The 15,368-nt window shown below is 40.1% G+C and overlaps 2 protein-coding genes across 3 annotated transcripts in view; one reads left to right on the top strand and one right to left on the bottom strand.

Moving 5' to 3' along the window:
* Nucleotides 1-9,977, bottom strand: part of RIPK2 (receptor interacting serine/threonine kinase 2) — a 29,232-nt gene extending 19,255 nt beyond the window's left edge. Inside the window, exons 1-3 of the mRNA XM_043601325.1 lie at nt 9,805-9,977; nt 5,181-5,334; nt 2,829-2,984 (exon numbers count right to left, since the gene is read on the bottom strand). Of these exons, the coding sequence (XP_043457260.1) occupies nt 2,829-2,984; nt 5,181-5,334; nt 9,805-9,977 (483 nt within the window). The remainder of the gene's footprint in view (nt 1-2,828; nt 2,985-5,180; nt 5,335-9,804) is intronic.
* Nucleotides 9,939-11,833, top strand: LOC122495569 (intraflagellar transport protein 74-like). Of its 2 annotated transcripts, XR_006300496.1 has the most exons (3): nt 10,253-10,361; nt 10,970-11,321; nt 11,426-11,833. XR_006300496.1 is itself a non-coding variant. In XM_043601326.1 (2 exons), the coding sequence occupies exons 1-2, from the start codon at nt 9,940-9,942 to the stop codon at nt 11,055-11,057; spliced, it is 510 nt and encodes a 169-aa protein (XP_043457261.1). In that variant the 5' UTR covers nt 9,939; the 3' UTR covers nt 11,058-11,833. The 2 variants fall into 2 exon arrangements, 1 of the variants encoding a protein (XP_043457261.1); XM_043601326.1 differs by having other exon boundaries at nt 9,939-10,361; nt 10,970-11,833.
* The last annotated feature ends 3,535 nt before the right edge of the window (nt 11,834-15,368 follow it).

The raw sequence follows: 15,368 nt of genomic DNA, 5'->3' as shown, positions 1-15,368 counted from the left end.
AATAAGCCAGGAGGATACCTGGGAAAGCAGTCCACTAAGGACTCTGATAATATTTTTTTTTTTTTAACGTTTATTTATTTTTGGGACAGAGAGAGACAGAGCATGAACGGGGGAGGGGCAGAGTGAGAGGGAGACACAGAATCAGAAACAGGCTCCAGGCTCTGAGCCATCAGCCCAGAGCCTGACGCGGGGCTCGAACTCATGGACCGCGAGATCGTGACCTGGCTGAAGTTGGACGCTTAACCGACTGCACCACCCAGGCGCCCCAGGACTCTGATAATATTCTTAAGGACAAAATGGAGAAATATGGGCTGTCTAACAGCTCTCTTAGAAGTATTCCAAACAAAATTAATGATTATTCTCCAAAAGTGCTAATTAAAGATTGATAGTGACCTAGAGCGTGAGTCCTAGCAGCATGTTGTGCAGCTCTGATCTGAGTTGTGTACTGGTTAATACATAATCATTAAAGACACAAAAACTAGTTAATTAAATCTGGGGGTGACACCAATCTGGGAAATAAAATTAAAACGCTTGGACTAGAAAAGTAAAACTGAAATAGATCTTAAGAGGCTGAAGTAATCAATCAAATCTAACAAGACAAAATGTGATGATGTTCAAAAGTATTCTGCAAAGTATGTGATATGGCTTAAGCAACAATACCTGAAAAAAAAAGAACCTCTCAGGACTTGCTGTTAATGCTATTTAGGGACGTGGGAAATGACACTTCCATCGAAAAGTACATTCATCGGTCACATCAGGAGTATTTTCTTTGTGAGGATAAAAATTGAGATTTACCCACAGAAGCATCTAGACAGCACCTGTGATTAAAATCCATGTAATAAGGAAATTTGTTGAAAGAACTAAGGATGTTTAGAAAGGAGAACAAAACACAAGTGTATGTGAGGGGCAGGGGGATTAGAGTCATCTTCAAACATTGAAAGGGCTGTCATGCGTAGGTAGAATTGGACTTACTCAGGTTATCACAAAGAGTTAAACTAGGACCAATGGACGGAAACAAACGGAAGGTGTTTTGATAGATCATATAAGAAAATGTCACAGTCATTTAAGGATGGATATTAAGACTCCTTGTTATAGGATATTTGTCTTGGGAGACAAGGGACTATCGCAGTGAGGATTCAGGGGACTAGCTGACCATTAAGGCACTTCTACCCGCAAGGTTTTATAACTGTTGTAACAGATTAGTTTCTTTTTTTTTTTTTAGTAGTACTGAGGCAGCACCTAGCTTCTGTTTCCTTTCTGCTCCCATTTTATTCTAGGGAGAGGAAGTGCCTTTAACAGAGGTTTAGTTTTTCCTTTAACTTTTCTCACACTTTTTGTATTAATTTTTCTATGGTTCCAACTTCCCTGTTACTTTTTTCTTTGAACATTTTTTGATATTTACAATGATCTTCAATTATATATATTATTGTAAGAGGTGTAGCAAAATAACATAAAAACAAAGCAAGTTACATTTCGTATTAGCTACTTAGCAACTACTTTTTATTTGCTGTCATCAGTTAGATGTAAACTATGGAATCACTACATGTGATGCCTTTAGGCACCTAAATCTCATGCTTTATACAAAAAATTCAAACTAGATCCTAGATTTAAATATAAAGCATAAAACTCTAAAACTTTTAGAAGGTAACACAGAAGAAAACCTTCAATACCTATGACTTGATGAAGGCTACTTAGATATGACAGAAAACCATTGTCATAAAGGGGAAAAATTGATAAACTGGACTTCATCAAAATTAAAACTTCCTTTGAGAAAGACCCTGTTCAAAGTATGAAAAGAACAAACAATCAACTGGGAGAAAATATTTTCAAACTACATATCTGATGAAGGACTTCTCTCTAAGAAATCTAAAGAACTCTCAACTATGATAACTATGATAACTATGATAAGTTATCACGGTATACCTATTACAATGCTAAAATAAAAAACTGTGACAATACCAAATGCTGGTGAGAATGTGGAAAAGCTGAGTCAATCATACATTGCTGGTAGGATGTATGGTCATTCTGGAAAACAGTTTGGTAGTTTCCTAAAAAACTAAACAAACCCCCCAGCCGTTGCATTCTTGGGCATTTATCTAGAAGAATGAAAACATGTTCATTCAAAAAGTTGCACAGGATTGTTCATAGGAGTTTTATTGTAATTTCCAATGACTGGAAACAATGCAAGTATCTTTCAATAGGTAAATGGTTGAACGACTTTGGTATACCCCTACCATTCATCAATAAAAAAGAACCAATTACTGATATAAGCAACAACTTGGATGGATCTCAAATGTGTTGTGCTAAGTAAACAAAGCCAATCTCAAAATATCACATACTGCATGATTGCATTTATACAGCATTCTCAAAATGACAAAATCATAGAGATGGAAAACAGATTAGTGGTTGTCCGTGGTTAGGGAGAGTAGAAGAGGATGAGTATGAATATAAAGGGGTAGCAGGAATGATAGCTTTGTGGTGACAGAACAGTGCTGTATCTTGATTGTTATGGCGGTCACACATGTGATAAAGTGACATAAAACTACATACATGAATCTGTAAGAACTTCAAAATCAAAAGAAAAAAAAGGTTTACGTGACAATTTCAATTAAGGACATAATGACTTTGTATTTCATACCATAATTCTATCTACCTCTGGAGTCTAGAAAGAACTAAGCCACTGCAACAGGAAGAAGGGGCACTGAAGAAAAGAATTGCGGGCTATGGAAAAGCGAGGTATTAAATCAGCTAGGTAGGATGAAAAAAATCCTAAAAAGTCTTCAACACTATTAAACTCAAGGATGCAGATAAACTTTTTTCCAAATTACCTTAACATGAAATTCATTATCCAATAAGATATTTTGAGTCTTCAAGTCATGATGAAGTAGAGGAGGATTCATATTGTGCAGGTAGTTTACACCCAGTGCGATTTCATGCAGAATGCGAAATCTCAGTGGCCAAGCAACAACAGGATATTCCATTTTCTTCATATGTATGAAAATAAAACCAAAATAAGTGACCACATTCATTACATTTCCACTTAGAAAATTAAATATTCCATGTGGAAATACAGCATAAACTCAGGTCAAAACATATACTCATTTTTATTTCATAGTATCATGCTATCAATTATTATTTAACATTCTTATATCTTATTTCCCTCAGTTTTTAGAGAAAATAATGGCTTTATAATACTGATATTTCCTTTTGGTTTATGTCAGTAATATAACTACTTGGTATAGGCTCTTCTTTCTTCATTTAACACAGTTTCAATTTTTTTCTGTGTAATACCTGAACACATATACTCACACCTATCTCTTCATTCTATGGTTTACATCAAGTAACCTACACGTACCCACACAAACACAAACAAAATTTGCTTCTAGTACCTAACAAACCATTAATACAAAATTTATATATTAACTTTCCTACTGTTATGAAATCATACTTTATTATAATTATCATTACATCAACTAAAATTAGGACCATGTTATATTTACTATACATTAATATCTCATGCTTCTTATATAATTTTTGTATTCTAACGAAAAATTAGCCTTTGGACATTTTGCTTTTGTGAAAGAGACAAAGATCATCTCCATTTCTAAGCATATATAATACAGATATATTTAAAATAGAATCTTTTATATTTCCTTGTACTTACAAGTGATATTAATCTGAACTTTAGAACATAAAAGTTAGGGTAGCTTCCAAGGAAAATGAATAAACCCAGAAAAATTTGGTAATTTGGGAAGATCTGACAATGAATCATCAGGCACCAAGCTACTGAATACATTTTAAATGACATGAACAAGTATGCTTTTACTAAAAGCTCAAATCTGTTCTTGAGAATTTTTTCTACAAATGGGTAAGCTTATAGCTCATTGACTAGACGTCACATGTTAATCCACTCATTGACAGGCTCAAAATACTTGGTTTTACATTGCACTTTGATTTTTTTCAACAATCTTTTTTGAGGTTGCAGGAAGAATACTTTCAAGGTAAATCCCACCCTAATAATACAACACAGGAAACCAAAAGAGACATAAAACATTACTTCCTTTGGTATACACAGACCCCCACCTTGGTGAGTAACTGAATCTTTTAATCCATAAAAGGTCATTTTTTTCTGAAAATTATGTAGTTCAAAGGAGTAACGAGGCCTCTGTGCAGAATGGTATCATATGGAGGGTTTTGATCATGGAGATGGAAATAGAAGAGCACTCACTCTATATGTTCTGATTCCTTCTAGGAGTTGGCAGTCCACTGAAGGAGGCTCTATAATTTCTAATGGGCTCCAAATTTGGGTACCAGAGTATCTAATGGGTACTGGGGTGTGGGAAGAAAATATCAGAATATATATATATATATATACACATATACGCACATATACATACATATATGTATATACACATGCATATATATGTATATATATGTATTTTTTTCCCCTTAGAGAGAGAGAGGGGGTGCCAGTGGGGGAGAGGGCCAGAGGGAGAGAGAGACAATGTTAAGCAGGCTTAACGCAGATAATATTAATAATATAAGATCAAGCAAACAATAATAGATGAATACACATAGTTTGAGATTAAGGATCCAAATTTGCTTACTGGTAGGATTTGCCCGTCTAGTTGGCTCACTGACGGGATTTGCAATCAAAGCCTGAGTAACTGGTACCTTGATAGAAAGGTAAATGGCACATGCCATTGTCTATTATTGGAAAAACTAATATATTTGGTACTCAGAGACAGATTTATTTGGCCTATTCAGAACTTAATGGGCTGGTATTATTAATACTTAATCTGAATCTTAAATTGTTTTTAACATAAAATAAAATCTGGCTTACCTAACAGGGTATTATATAGTGTGCAGGGTTTATCTCTTCTCTTTCCTACTCCTTTCTCTGTATATACACATGTGGATACTGGAATTCAGTTTAAACCTCAAAGTCAGTAACCTAAGCAAAATAATCTAGGTTCCGTAGAATGCATGACCTGACTCTATGGTATTTTTAACAAAACAAAAGAAGACATAAATTGTGTAACTTTACTACTGTAATTGTTTTCCATTATTCTTACTTTGATTCATCTATATATCTCTAAATAATCTGATCATATGTAAAAGCAAAACACTAGATCACTTGAATAACAGAATTATAGCTACTGAAAATACACAATACTTACCCTATGTAGGAGTTCATTTAATGATCCATTTGGCATGTATTCCGTAACTATTCCCAAAAATTCAGGCTCATTGCAAATTCCCAAAATTGGAAGAATGTAACTAAATCTAGCTTTGTGTAAAATTTCAGCTTCTCTTAAAACATCATTTCTTTCGCTAAAGAAAGAAAATGCATAATTATTTCATGGTAATGAAAAATACACAATAATCATATCTATAGTATTAATTAAGCCTAGATTTTTTTTTCATTAATTGACCTCATGTAAATTATGCAACTTCTCTGTCCCTTTGTTTCTTTATATTTAAAGAAGGGATAACACCTGTCCTATATATTTCACAGGTCTGTTTACAAATCAGAATAACTTCTCTAAGCCACTGACAGAAAAAAACGTGCTATACACAGGTTATTATACTTTCCTAGGAAAGGGAAAGGACACAATATTTTAGTAAGTTTATAATGTCTATATTAGCATGATTGCTGTTTGAATTAAAGTTTACGTTGTATTACAGTATTATATTAAATTTTACGGTTGCATACCATGTAAATTTTTTCCAGATATTCAAACCATATAATTTAAATGACTAGATGTAGATTTAAATGACTAGATGATAATAGTTGCATAAAGGTCAAAAATACTTAGAAATTATACAATGGAATTCAGGAAAAGAACACTTAGAACAAGTAAATGCTTGTAACAGATCCCTGGGTAACTCTGGATCTCAGGTTGATTTGCCTATTCATTCACAAAACAAATAAATAAGTATTGAACATTTATTATGAATAAAGGACTATGGTCAGCATTATGGAGAATATAAAGATAAACATGGTCTGTGTCCTCAAGCTGCCCAGAAATCTTTTAAGAAAAACAAATACTCATTGTGGTTTTGGTTTGCATTTCCCTGATGATTAGTGATGTTGAATACCTTTTCATATATACCTATTGGCCATTTGTAGGTCTTCTTTGGATATGTTAATTATGTTGATCTTGGTAATATGTATATGTTATGTATATGTTCATCAAATCATGTTGTATACTTTAAATATATATAATTACATTTGTCAATTCCTCAATAAACTTAAAAAAAGGAAAGCGTATAAAAGAAAGAATACATACTTGAAATATAAGGTAGAATGTGGTAAGTGCTGCCAAAAACAAATAAATAAGCAAGCAAATAACTATAGGAAACTCGGAAAAAGTAAACTGAGGGCTAGAGGAGTTGTCAGTCTTTAGAGAGGGATTTCAACTGTACTTTAAGGATGGATAGACAGACTATCAACTACTGGTAAATGGGCAGTCAAGATGGATGTGGTCTCCAAGAGGGGAGGGACTTTTTTTTTCACCTGTGTGTCCCCAGGACCTGAAACAGGGCCTGGCACCTGGTAGATATGTAATAGATATGTATCAAACGTATTCAAGGGAGTTGCAGTGAATATTGTGTTTGGAAAATGGCAAATTGTTTCATATGAATCAGGATATGTAACAGAGCATGTAAAAGGAATGAAGGTGAATAGGGTAGGCTACAGCCTCATCTCAGAGCCTAAAGCCAGGTGAGGGTGTTTACACTTTATTTGGTAGTCACCAAATCATGACCGCAGGTTTTCAAGCAGGGTAACGGCATGAGCAGAACAAACTTTTAGGATGATTAAGTTGGCAAAAAGATGTGGGATCAGCACAAAGGGGCAGAATATTCTAATATTCTATAATATTAGATTATTATAACACTAATGAAGATGTGAAGCAATGAGAGTCTGAAACTATACAGGTCACAGTGAAAATGGGAAGAAAAACACTAGCTGAATAGAATGCCCAGGCTGTGGTGACTACGGTGGATATATTAAAAAAAAAAAAAAAAAAAAAAAAAAAAAGAAGAAGAAGAAAGAAAAAAAAAGGCAAAGGAATTGGAGATGTCACCGTTTTTACCCTGGATGGATGTATGTTGGTAGCAGCAATAATAAAAACATCTCCAGGAGAAGCTTATTAAGTAAGCAATGATGATTAGTTAGGGCTTAAACCACCCAAGCCCTGGATGAATGGCTGTTGAAATAAGAAAACAACAGACATTCCAGACCAGACTACAAGGCTTGCTTTAAAAACAAAAAGCAAAATAAAGCAAAACTTTGGTAATATACTTACATATTTTAAAATTCAAGAGTTACAAGTTATCATAAAGTAAAAAACTTTTTTTACTTCTCCCTGTTCTTCAGCCTCCAACTCCTTCAGCCCCCTTCTTAAGACCCCAACCGTAAGGCAACCAGTTATATCAGTTTATGAAGCTTATCCTAATTAAACTTATCTTCCCTAAAGTTAAACAGTTCTGTGTTTGCCTCAAGAGATGTAGATCAACAAGAACAACATATTGTTCAGCACTCTTGCAGTGAGACAGAGGATGGACTTAAAGATTTTTGGATACATTGAAAAAAAAACGAGAGAGAGAGAGAGAGAGAGAGAGAGAGAGAGAGAGAGAGAGAGAGAGAGACAGAGAGCACATGCGTGCGAAGGAGCACGAGCATGCTGGGGAAGTCTCAGTGATACTTAATACACTTGTTCATTCTCCCATTAAGAGTATCAGGCATTCTTCCTTCTGTCATCCTATTATGTGTCAGCCACTGTTTATGGACTATCATCTAAAGACCAACCCTCTAAACCTGGTTTTATATCACCACCTTACATATGAGGGCACTGAGGCTCAGATAAATAATTTTCTAATAGGCCAACATTAAGTGGCAGAGTTGGAGTCAGATTTGAATCACAATTGTAGGACTCCAAAGCCTGTGTTCTTTCCATTCTGGTGTTTGATCTGAGACAAGAAAGAATCAAGTTTTTGAAGTCAGATTTCAGGAAGATTGAGTGAGTGGCAAAACAGAAAAAAGGTCAAAAGTAGGTTTTTATTTAAAAAAAAAACACAAAAATGTAAAATAAAAATACAGCTTTTATAGGTACATCACCAATATTACCCAGATCAAAATTTGAATCACAAAACAGTTATGTGATCCACACAGGATGTTTGAACAACCAATCAGACTCATCTACACATACGGAGTTAGGAGATTGTTGGGGAAGGCCCACTCACTGAGCAGAAGTCAGGCTTGGGAGAATGACTCACCACCGATCATTAAAATGAGAACATGTAACTGCAAATAAACTTTTTTCTTCCAGGTGGTCTCAGAGAACAATGCAAACATTTTCCACGCCAGAGCTCAAGAAGTACATGTATTTATTATTCCCACTTTGTAAGTGAGGAAATGGACACCCTGTGAGTCAACTGCATAGCCCAGCCCTATGCTCAGATTACATAAATACTGCTAATGTTAACATCATAGGCAACAAGTGTGAGAAAGACCCTGATGCAGTAATGCCAGAGGGTTTAACTGGTCCTCATGGCTTCTTTGACAACAGAATTTCCTAGGTTATGAAAATTGTTAAAAAGAATAGAAAGGGAACCCCCCTCTTCATTCCTTTGCTCTCAAATAGCGCAAAATTTGGATAAACGAAAATCCTGAGCAGCTGCATCCAAGATGGGAAGATCACTTTGCTTTAAAATACCACAAGGGTCCACTAGGGCCAGATATCCGTAATCTACATGGCTGATTCTAAACTCGATTCACCCCTTGTAACCAACCACCACTCTTCAAAGTCGACTACATGTACGTACCCACGTGTGCCCAGCACTTGCTCCACAGAACTCAAGGCCCCGGTGAAACAGACACCACATCTTATTAATCACTAGACCTGGTTTAGGATATACAAAAGGCGGGAACAGTCTCGAATCTACTGTGAGAGTGGCCCATCCAAGCCTGATAGCAACACAGCAAAGAAAAGCCACAGGCAGATGAAAGTACAGTAACTTTGGCAGAGCTGAAACTGAGGAATTTATCTGACACTGGATACTAACAACCTCGGACCAATCAGGCATCTAGCATGATGAATTCTGACATTAGATACACGGGAGGTGAGGCGAATGTTGCAATCATGGGTGTTAACTCACTGACTGCGGGACTCAGTTATATCCCTACTGGAAGGGAAAGTACACAAGACTAACGACTAGACCCTACTGACCAGTCCCTTCGCTCATTGGTCAATGGTATAAGGTTGAAATGTTTTCCTGTTAATAGAAACTAATGCCAGCCTTCCCTTCTGAAACCTAGACAGTGCATGTAAATGGTTCCAGGATGCGAGAGGCATTCAAAATTTCTGGCCATGTAATAGTCTTCTGATTCGGTTTACTGTTAGCCAAATAATCCACACCCCCTGGGGACAGGCCTCCCTGCCGGAGTCAGAAGAGAAACTAAGCCAAGTCGAGTTTGGTATCTAAACTTTCACGACCGCACGTAGTAAACCGCAAACAAAACAAGAACAAGAGCAAACCCACGCCGAACAGACTTTGGTGTGAGGAGGGACGAAGCCCAGAGTAAGAGGGAAGGAGGAGAGGGCGGTGGAGGGAAGGGGTGAGCAGCAGAGGAACGCGACGGCTGCAGCTCCTCCACACAGCGCAGTTCTCCCCACCACGCGGGCCCCAAGCCTCGAAGGACTGCCCAGAGGCGACGAAGGGGTGGGGCCGACCCCGAGTGTCACCGCCGTGTGGGCTCCAGAGCCCGGGGTTCGGGGCTGCGCGCGGGCGCCCTACCTGTCGAGCACCGGGGTGTGGATGTGCAGGTGCTTCACGGCCACCTGGACGCGCCAGTCTGCGTGGCGGGCGGACGACACGGTGCCCGACGCGCCGCGGCTCAGGTAGCGCAGGTCGGCGAGCTTGTGGTAGGGAATGGTGGGCAGGGCGCTGCAGATGGCCTCCCGGCTCATGGTCGCGCGCGGCGCGGGCGCTCGGGCCGCCGGCCGGCTCTGGGTGTGCCCGCCGCTTCGGAGGCTTCCGGGGCTCCTCGGCCGCGCTCGGGCGCCGGGACCCGCCCCCCGTGCCCGAGCTGGAGCGGCCGGGCCCTCCCAGCCGCCGGGGACTAGGTCACGAGGCAGCCCATCGCCCGCGCGGCCCACGCCAGCCGCTGCTTTTTGGAGCCGGAGCGGACTTTCCCGGGGGCCGGGGTCAAGTTGGGCTGCGGCGACGCGTCAAGGAGGAGCTTCCTCGCCCGACCTGGCCCTCCTAGGCGCGCCAGCCGCCCGAGCCCGGCGGTCCGAGCTCCGCCCTCCCCGAACTTCTCGGGCGACGTCAGCGGCGGACACTGAGGCGGGGTGAGGGCCCCCCCCCCCCCCCGGGCCCCGGGATCCCCGCCGCTCTGGGCGACACCCGCAGGGGCGCGGGCGGGGAAGGGAGCCGGAGAGGCTATTTGTCTTCTTTCCCCCCAGCTCCCAGGTTTGGAAAAGTTTTCTCTGAGGGCAAAAAGTTCCTTTCAGTAGCCTGCCGTCCGGTGGGTCTGTGGGCTCTCAAACCGGGGAGGAATCTCCTCTGAGATGGCGTCTTGGGGGTGTGGCCCGACCCCATATGTTGCAGCAAATACTCAGTGCCCGGGAAGAGACAAACAAGCCAGGCGCACTCGGGGAATCAGAAACAACAACAACAAAAAACTGTGTTGGCCACTGGTGTGCCCTCCCAGCGGAGTCACCTCCAAAGGCTGAGCCCCCGAACCTTGGCATCGGCCTCCTCTTATGGCTGGGATGGTAGGGGGTTGAGAGACCCGAGAAAAAGGGGAGGGAGCCTTATCACCGGTGCTCCGGCCAGGTGGTGGACACAGGAGGCAAACGATTATAGAAGCCAAAAGAATGCAAGGAGAGGATCCAGCCTCGGCCATCTGGCCGGCCCCTTCTATCTCGTTTCTACGAGCTTTTCTTCTCACCCCCAGGCGGCAGGGTGTGGGTCGGAGGGCCCTGGGTTCCTCGCTCCGCGCCTGCACAGGAAACGCTTTGGGTGGGGAGGAGGCGTGGCGGTGACCGCCCAGCGCCCCTCGGTGAGTGGGGAGAACCCCGTGGGGGTGTAAATGCACCTGCCTACCCTCACTTCCAGTGTTGCTTCCAGGTGCGTCAGGAGGGACAGGTGGGGGAGAGAGCTTGTCACGGTTGAACTCGGTCAACAAATCGCGGGTTGAGCTCCTGTTCCGTGCTCTTCTGCTAGGGACCTACTTTTCTCTCTTTTGCTGTCCATAACTATATAGAGGGTGAAAAATAACGGAGAAGAGTCAATCCCTCTGATTCCAGGTAAGACTGCAAAAATTTCCTTCTCACACATCTGGGAGGAACGCAATTAACGTTGAATGTCAACCCAAAGCAACCAGAAATCTTTTCTTTTTTTTTTACCTTAGAACGAAACACCTTTTCTACTGGGATGACGCTCTTGTAGAGTGTGAGTGCAAATATTATATACAATACCAAGTCCATACTAGGCATTTTACTTCTTTATTTTTATTATTATTTTTATTTTTCTGGAGAGAGAGCAAGTAGGGGAAGGTGGGAGGGGGAGAGGGGGAGGAGAGAGAAAGAGAGAATCCTAAGCAGGCTCCTCCCTCAGCACGAAGCCCACTCAGGACCTAATCGCATGACCCTGGGATCATGACCTGAGCAGAAATCAAGAGTCCCCATGCTGTACGGACTGAGGCCCCTAGGTGGCCCCATACTAGTCATTTATTTTTATTTTTATTATTATTTTTTAAATTTTATTTTTGACAGAGACAGAGCATGAGTGGGGGAGGGGCAGAGAGAGAGGGAGACCTAGAATCCGAAGCAGGCTCCAGCCTCTGAGCTGTCAGCACAGGGCCCTATGCGGGGCTCGAACTCAGGACCCCGAGATCATGACCTGAGCCGAAGTCGGACGTTCAACCGACTGAGCCACCCAGGCGCCCCCCATACTAGTCATTTTTAATGAATTCTAAGGCCACAGTAATAAGGAATACCTGACTTGAATAGGGGATTTCTGCCTGTAGAGAACCAGTGTTTCCTGTATTTTTGTGTTGCCTGAGATGAGAGTAGCAATGTTACTACAATACTGGGAAGTTGTAATGAAACACTGTTTTTGTTGTTGTTTTTTGTTTGTTTTTGATTCTTGAGAGAGGTCAGGCTGGAAAGGGACAGAGGGAGAGGGGGAGAGAGAGACAGAACCCTAAGCAGGCTCCCTGGACCCAGCGCTCTATCTCACCACCTTGAAATCATGACCTGAGCTGAAATCAATAAGAGTCCGATGCTTAACAGACTGAAGCACCCACATGCCCTGAAAACACCGTGTTTTAAAATTTTGGTCATTTAAAATAAAATGCTTAGCTTTAAAGATATGGTCTGATGCTTTGTGCTTTTTTCTACAAAAAGTGCTCAGAAACCTTTTCCCGTTCATTCATTCATTCATTTTTTTTCCAGTCAGTTAACAAACTAAGAATTCCAGAAAAAAAGAACAAAAAATAGGAAGGGAGGACATGATCAAAATAATAATTCAAGAAATTTTGGCAGGATCAAAGGACAGGGGTCTCCAAATGGAAAGGGCCACCAAGTATCCACAGTGAATGAAAAAAAAAAGCCTACATGTAAGCACGTTATTAACAAGGTCAAAACCCTGAGAATAAATAGAAGATTCTAAAGGTTTTCAAAAAGAAGAAACAAGGATAAAGTGATGGGGATTAGAATGACATTAGATTTCTCAGCAATAACACTAATGCTAAAACACAGTGAAGTGAAATTTCTTCAAAGTCTGAAAGACAGTAACTTCCAACCTACAATTCTATAGTCAGCTGAACTATCAAGTATAAAGGCAGAATAAAAAATGTTTCCACATATACGAGGATACAAATGTTTCCTTTCCTTCCATCGACTTTTTTTTTTTTTTTTTTTAATAAAGAAAGCTACTGGAGGATGTGCTCCAACAAAACATGGGACTAAATCAAAGAGAAAGACATGGGATCTGGAAAACAGGATCAAGAGAAAAGGAAGGTAAGCCCAGGATGTGGCAGAATTAGCAATCATTTTTTGTTGGAGTGGGAGATGACAGACTCCAAGAGAAAGACTCTAGTTAAAAAAATTGAACTTACAGATTATCTAATTTTGAGTTTTGGGGAAATTATATTATAGATGTTTGATAAATGAAATATGTGTTAAATTGGAAAAAGAACTTACAAAACTCCAAGTGAAAAGGCAGCAATTTGTTGAGAAATAAAAATTATACAAAAACATTTCTACAGACTGTTCAGTGATGGTGAAAAGAATAAGACTTCAGAGCTTTTGCAATGCTAGTAGTTTACAAATGTCCAAGAAGGAGAGAGTATGAAGCATAGAACTTTATAAAATTTATATTTTAGTTACATTGCTTAAAAAATAGGTAATACAGGGGCGCCTGGAATGCGCCTGTTGGTTAAGCGTCCGACTTTGGCTCTGGTCATGATCTCACGGTTCGTGGGTTCGAGCCCTGCGTCGGGCTCTGTGCTGACAGCTCAGAGCCTGGAGCCTGCTTCGGACTCTGTGTCTCCCTCTCTCTCTGCCCCTCCCCCACTCGCACTCTGTCTCCCTCTGTCTCAAAAATAAATAAACATTAAAAAAAATTTTAAAAAGTAATCATGTGGTTCAACATTTAAGAGTATAAAACAGGGGCGCCTGGGTGGCGCAGTCGGTTGAGCGTCCGACTTCAGCCAGGTCACGATCTCGCGGTCCGTGAGTTCGAGCCCCGCATCCAGCTCTGGGCTGATGGCTCAGAGCCCGGAGCCTGTTTCCGATTCTGTGTCTCCCTCTCTCTCTGCCCCTCCCCCATTCATGCTCTGTCTCTCTCTGTCCCAAAAATAAATTTAAAAAAAAAAAAAAAAAAAAAAAAAAGAAAAAAAAAAAAGAGTATAAAACATAATCCCATGGAAAACTGGACAGAAGACCCAGACAGCTCACAAAAGAGAGTATCTTAAAAGCAAATAGCAAATGAGGGAGTTGAGGCTCTTTCAACACTGTTAGTCATCAGGGAACTATAAGTTAAAACCGCAGTGTGATACCGCTATACAAATAGTAGCTAAAATCAAAAAGATAGAATATACCAAATGTGGGTGGAGATTTATACAGTTGGAACTCGTATACTGCTAGTGCGGGTGTCAGTGGTACAACCAGTTTTGCAAACTGTAGAGCAGTTTCTGTTAAAATTGCAGCTGTGCAGATTCTGTGACTCAGCGGTTCCTTTTCTAGTTATGTGGACACACAAATGCTAGTGTTCAGAAAAGTGCTATCTATAAACAGCGCACACTGGAAATTACCTAAATACGCATAAACAGTAGAATGGGTAAATAAATTGCGGCATATTTATGCAGTGGAACACTAAACAGCAATGAGATTGAACAATGTACAACAAGTTAATCACACAAATATAATGTTGGATGAAAAAAACAAAAGAATAGATTGTATGAGTCCATTTCTGTTAAGTATAAAAATAAAACTAATCTGTGCTTTTAGAAATCAGGATACTGATCACTACTCCTACTCTCGTAGGGAGAAGGGTAGTGACTAGAAGGGGCATAATGAGGCTTCTGGGTTGGTTGTAGTGTTCTGTTTCTGGATCTAGGACGTAGACTCTAGGTGCCAGTTACATGGGTGTGTGTTCACTTTATGAACATTCTTTGGGGTTACGCTTAACATGCACTTTTTTGTATATCGTTATCCTTCAACAAAAAGTTAATAGGTTTCAACATAAAATAACTATATATGTGGATATGTATTATGTCTCTCACTTTATGTAATTAGTTTCACACTATGTTCACCTTGCTTGTTTTTTACTTAACTATCTTGGATATCTTTCCATGCAAATACATAAGATGTTTCCTTATCCTTTGTTTTTAATGGTTAGTGTCTATACCATAATTTATTCCCCATTGGTGGATACTCAGATTGTTCCCACATATTTGCTATTACAAATAATGCTGCAATAAATAATCTTCACAAATATCATTCACAAATATCTACATATGTAATTCCTAGAAGCTGAATTGCTGGACCAAAGAGTTAAGGCTATGTGTAATTTTGGTTTCTGTTGAATTTCTCTTCACTGAGGTTGTACCAATTTTTTTCCTACAAACAGTAAGAGTGCTGTTCCTCCATGCAGTGGCTTTCATTTTGTTTTGAGATAGATGCTACAATGTTGGCCTGTTGATTGCTGGAGTTCAGTGCTTAATCTTAAATGCTAAGATTCTTTTTCTTGCAAAACTTCTAAATATTTGGGTTCAATTTATTTGTCATGACCACACGCCTTTAGCTTTCATGATAGTGTTCACCATTATGCGGTTTAAAAATGTATTC

The sequence above is a fragment of the Prionailurus bengalensis genome, chromosome F2 (assembly GCF_016509475.1).
Source record: "Prionailurus bengalensis isolate Pbe53 chromosome F2, Fcat_Pben_1.1_paternal_pri, whole genome shotgun sequence".
Taxonomy (NCBI): Eukaryota; Metazoa; Chordata; class Mammalia; order Carnivora; family Felidae; genus Prionailurus; species Prionailurus bengalensis.
The sequence above is the reverse complement of the archived record's forward strand: the minus strand, read 5'-3'. Positions and strand labels throughout refer to the sequence as shown.

What these genes read in the sequence shown, in the direction of transcription:
- LOC122495569 (XM_043601326.1), top strand. Translation starts at nt 9,940, where the DNA reads ATGGTGGGCAGGGCGCTGCAGATGGCCTCCCGGCTCATGGTCGCGCGC. An exon ending in GCGGCGGACACTGAGGCGGG is followed by an intron (nt 10,362 to 10,969) that starts GTGAGGGCCCCC and finishes TCTCACCCCCAG; the next exon opens with GCGGCAGGGTGTGGGTCGGA.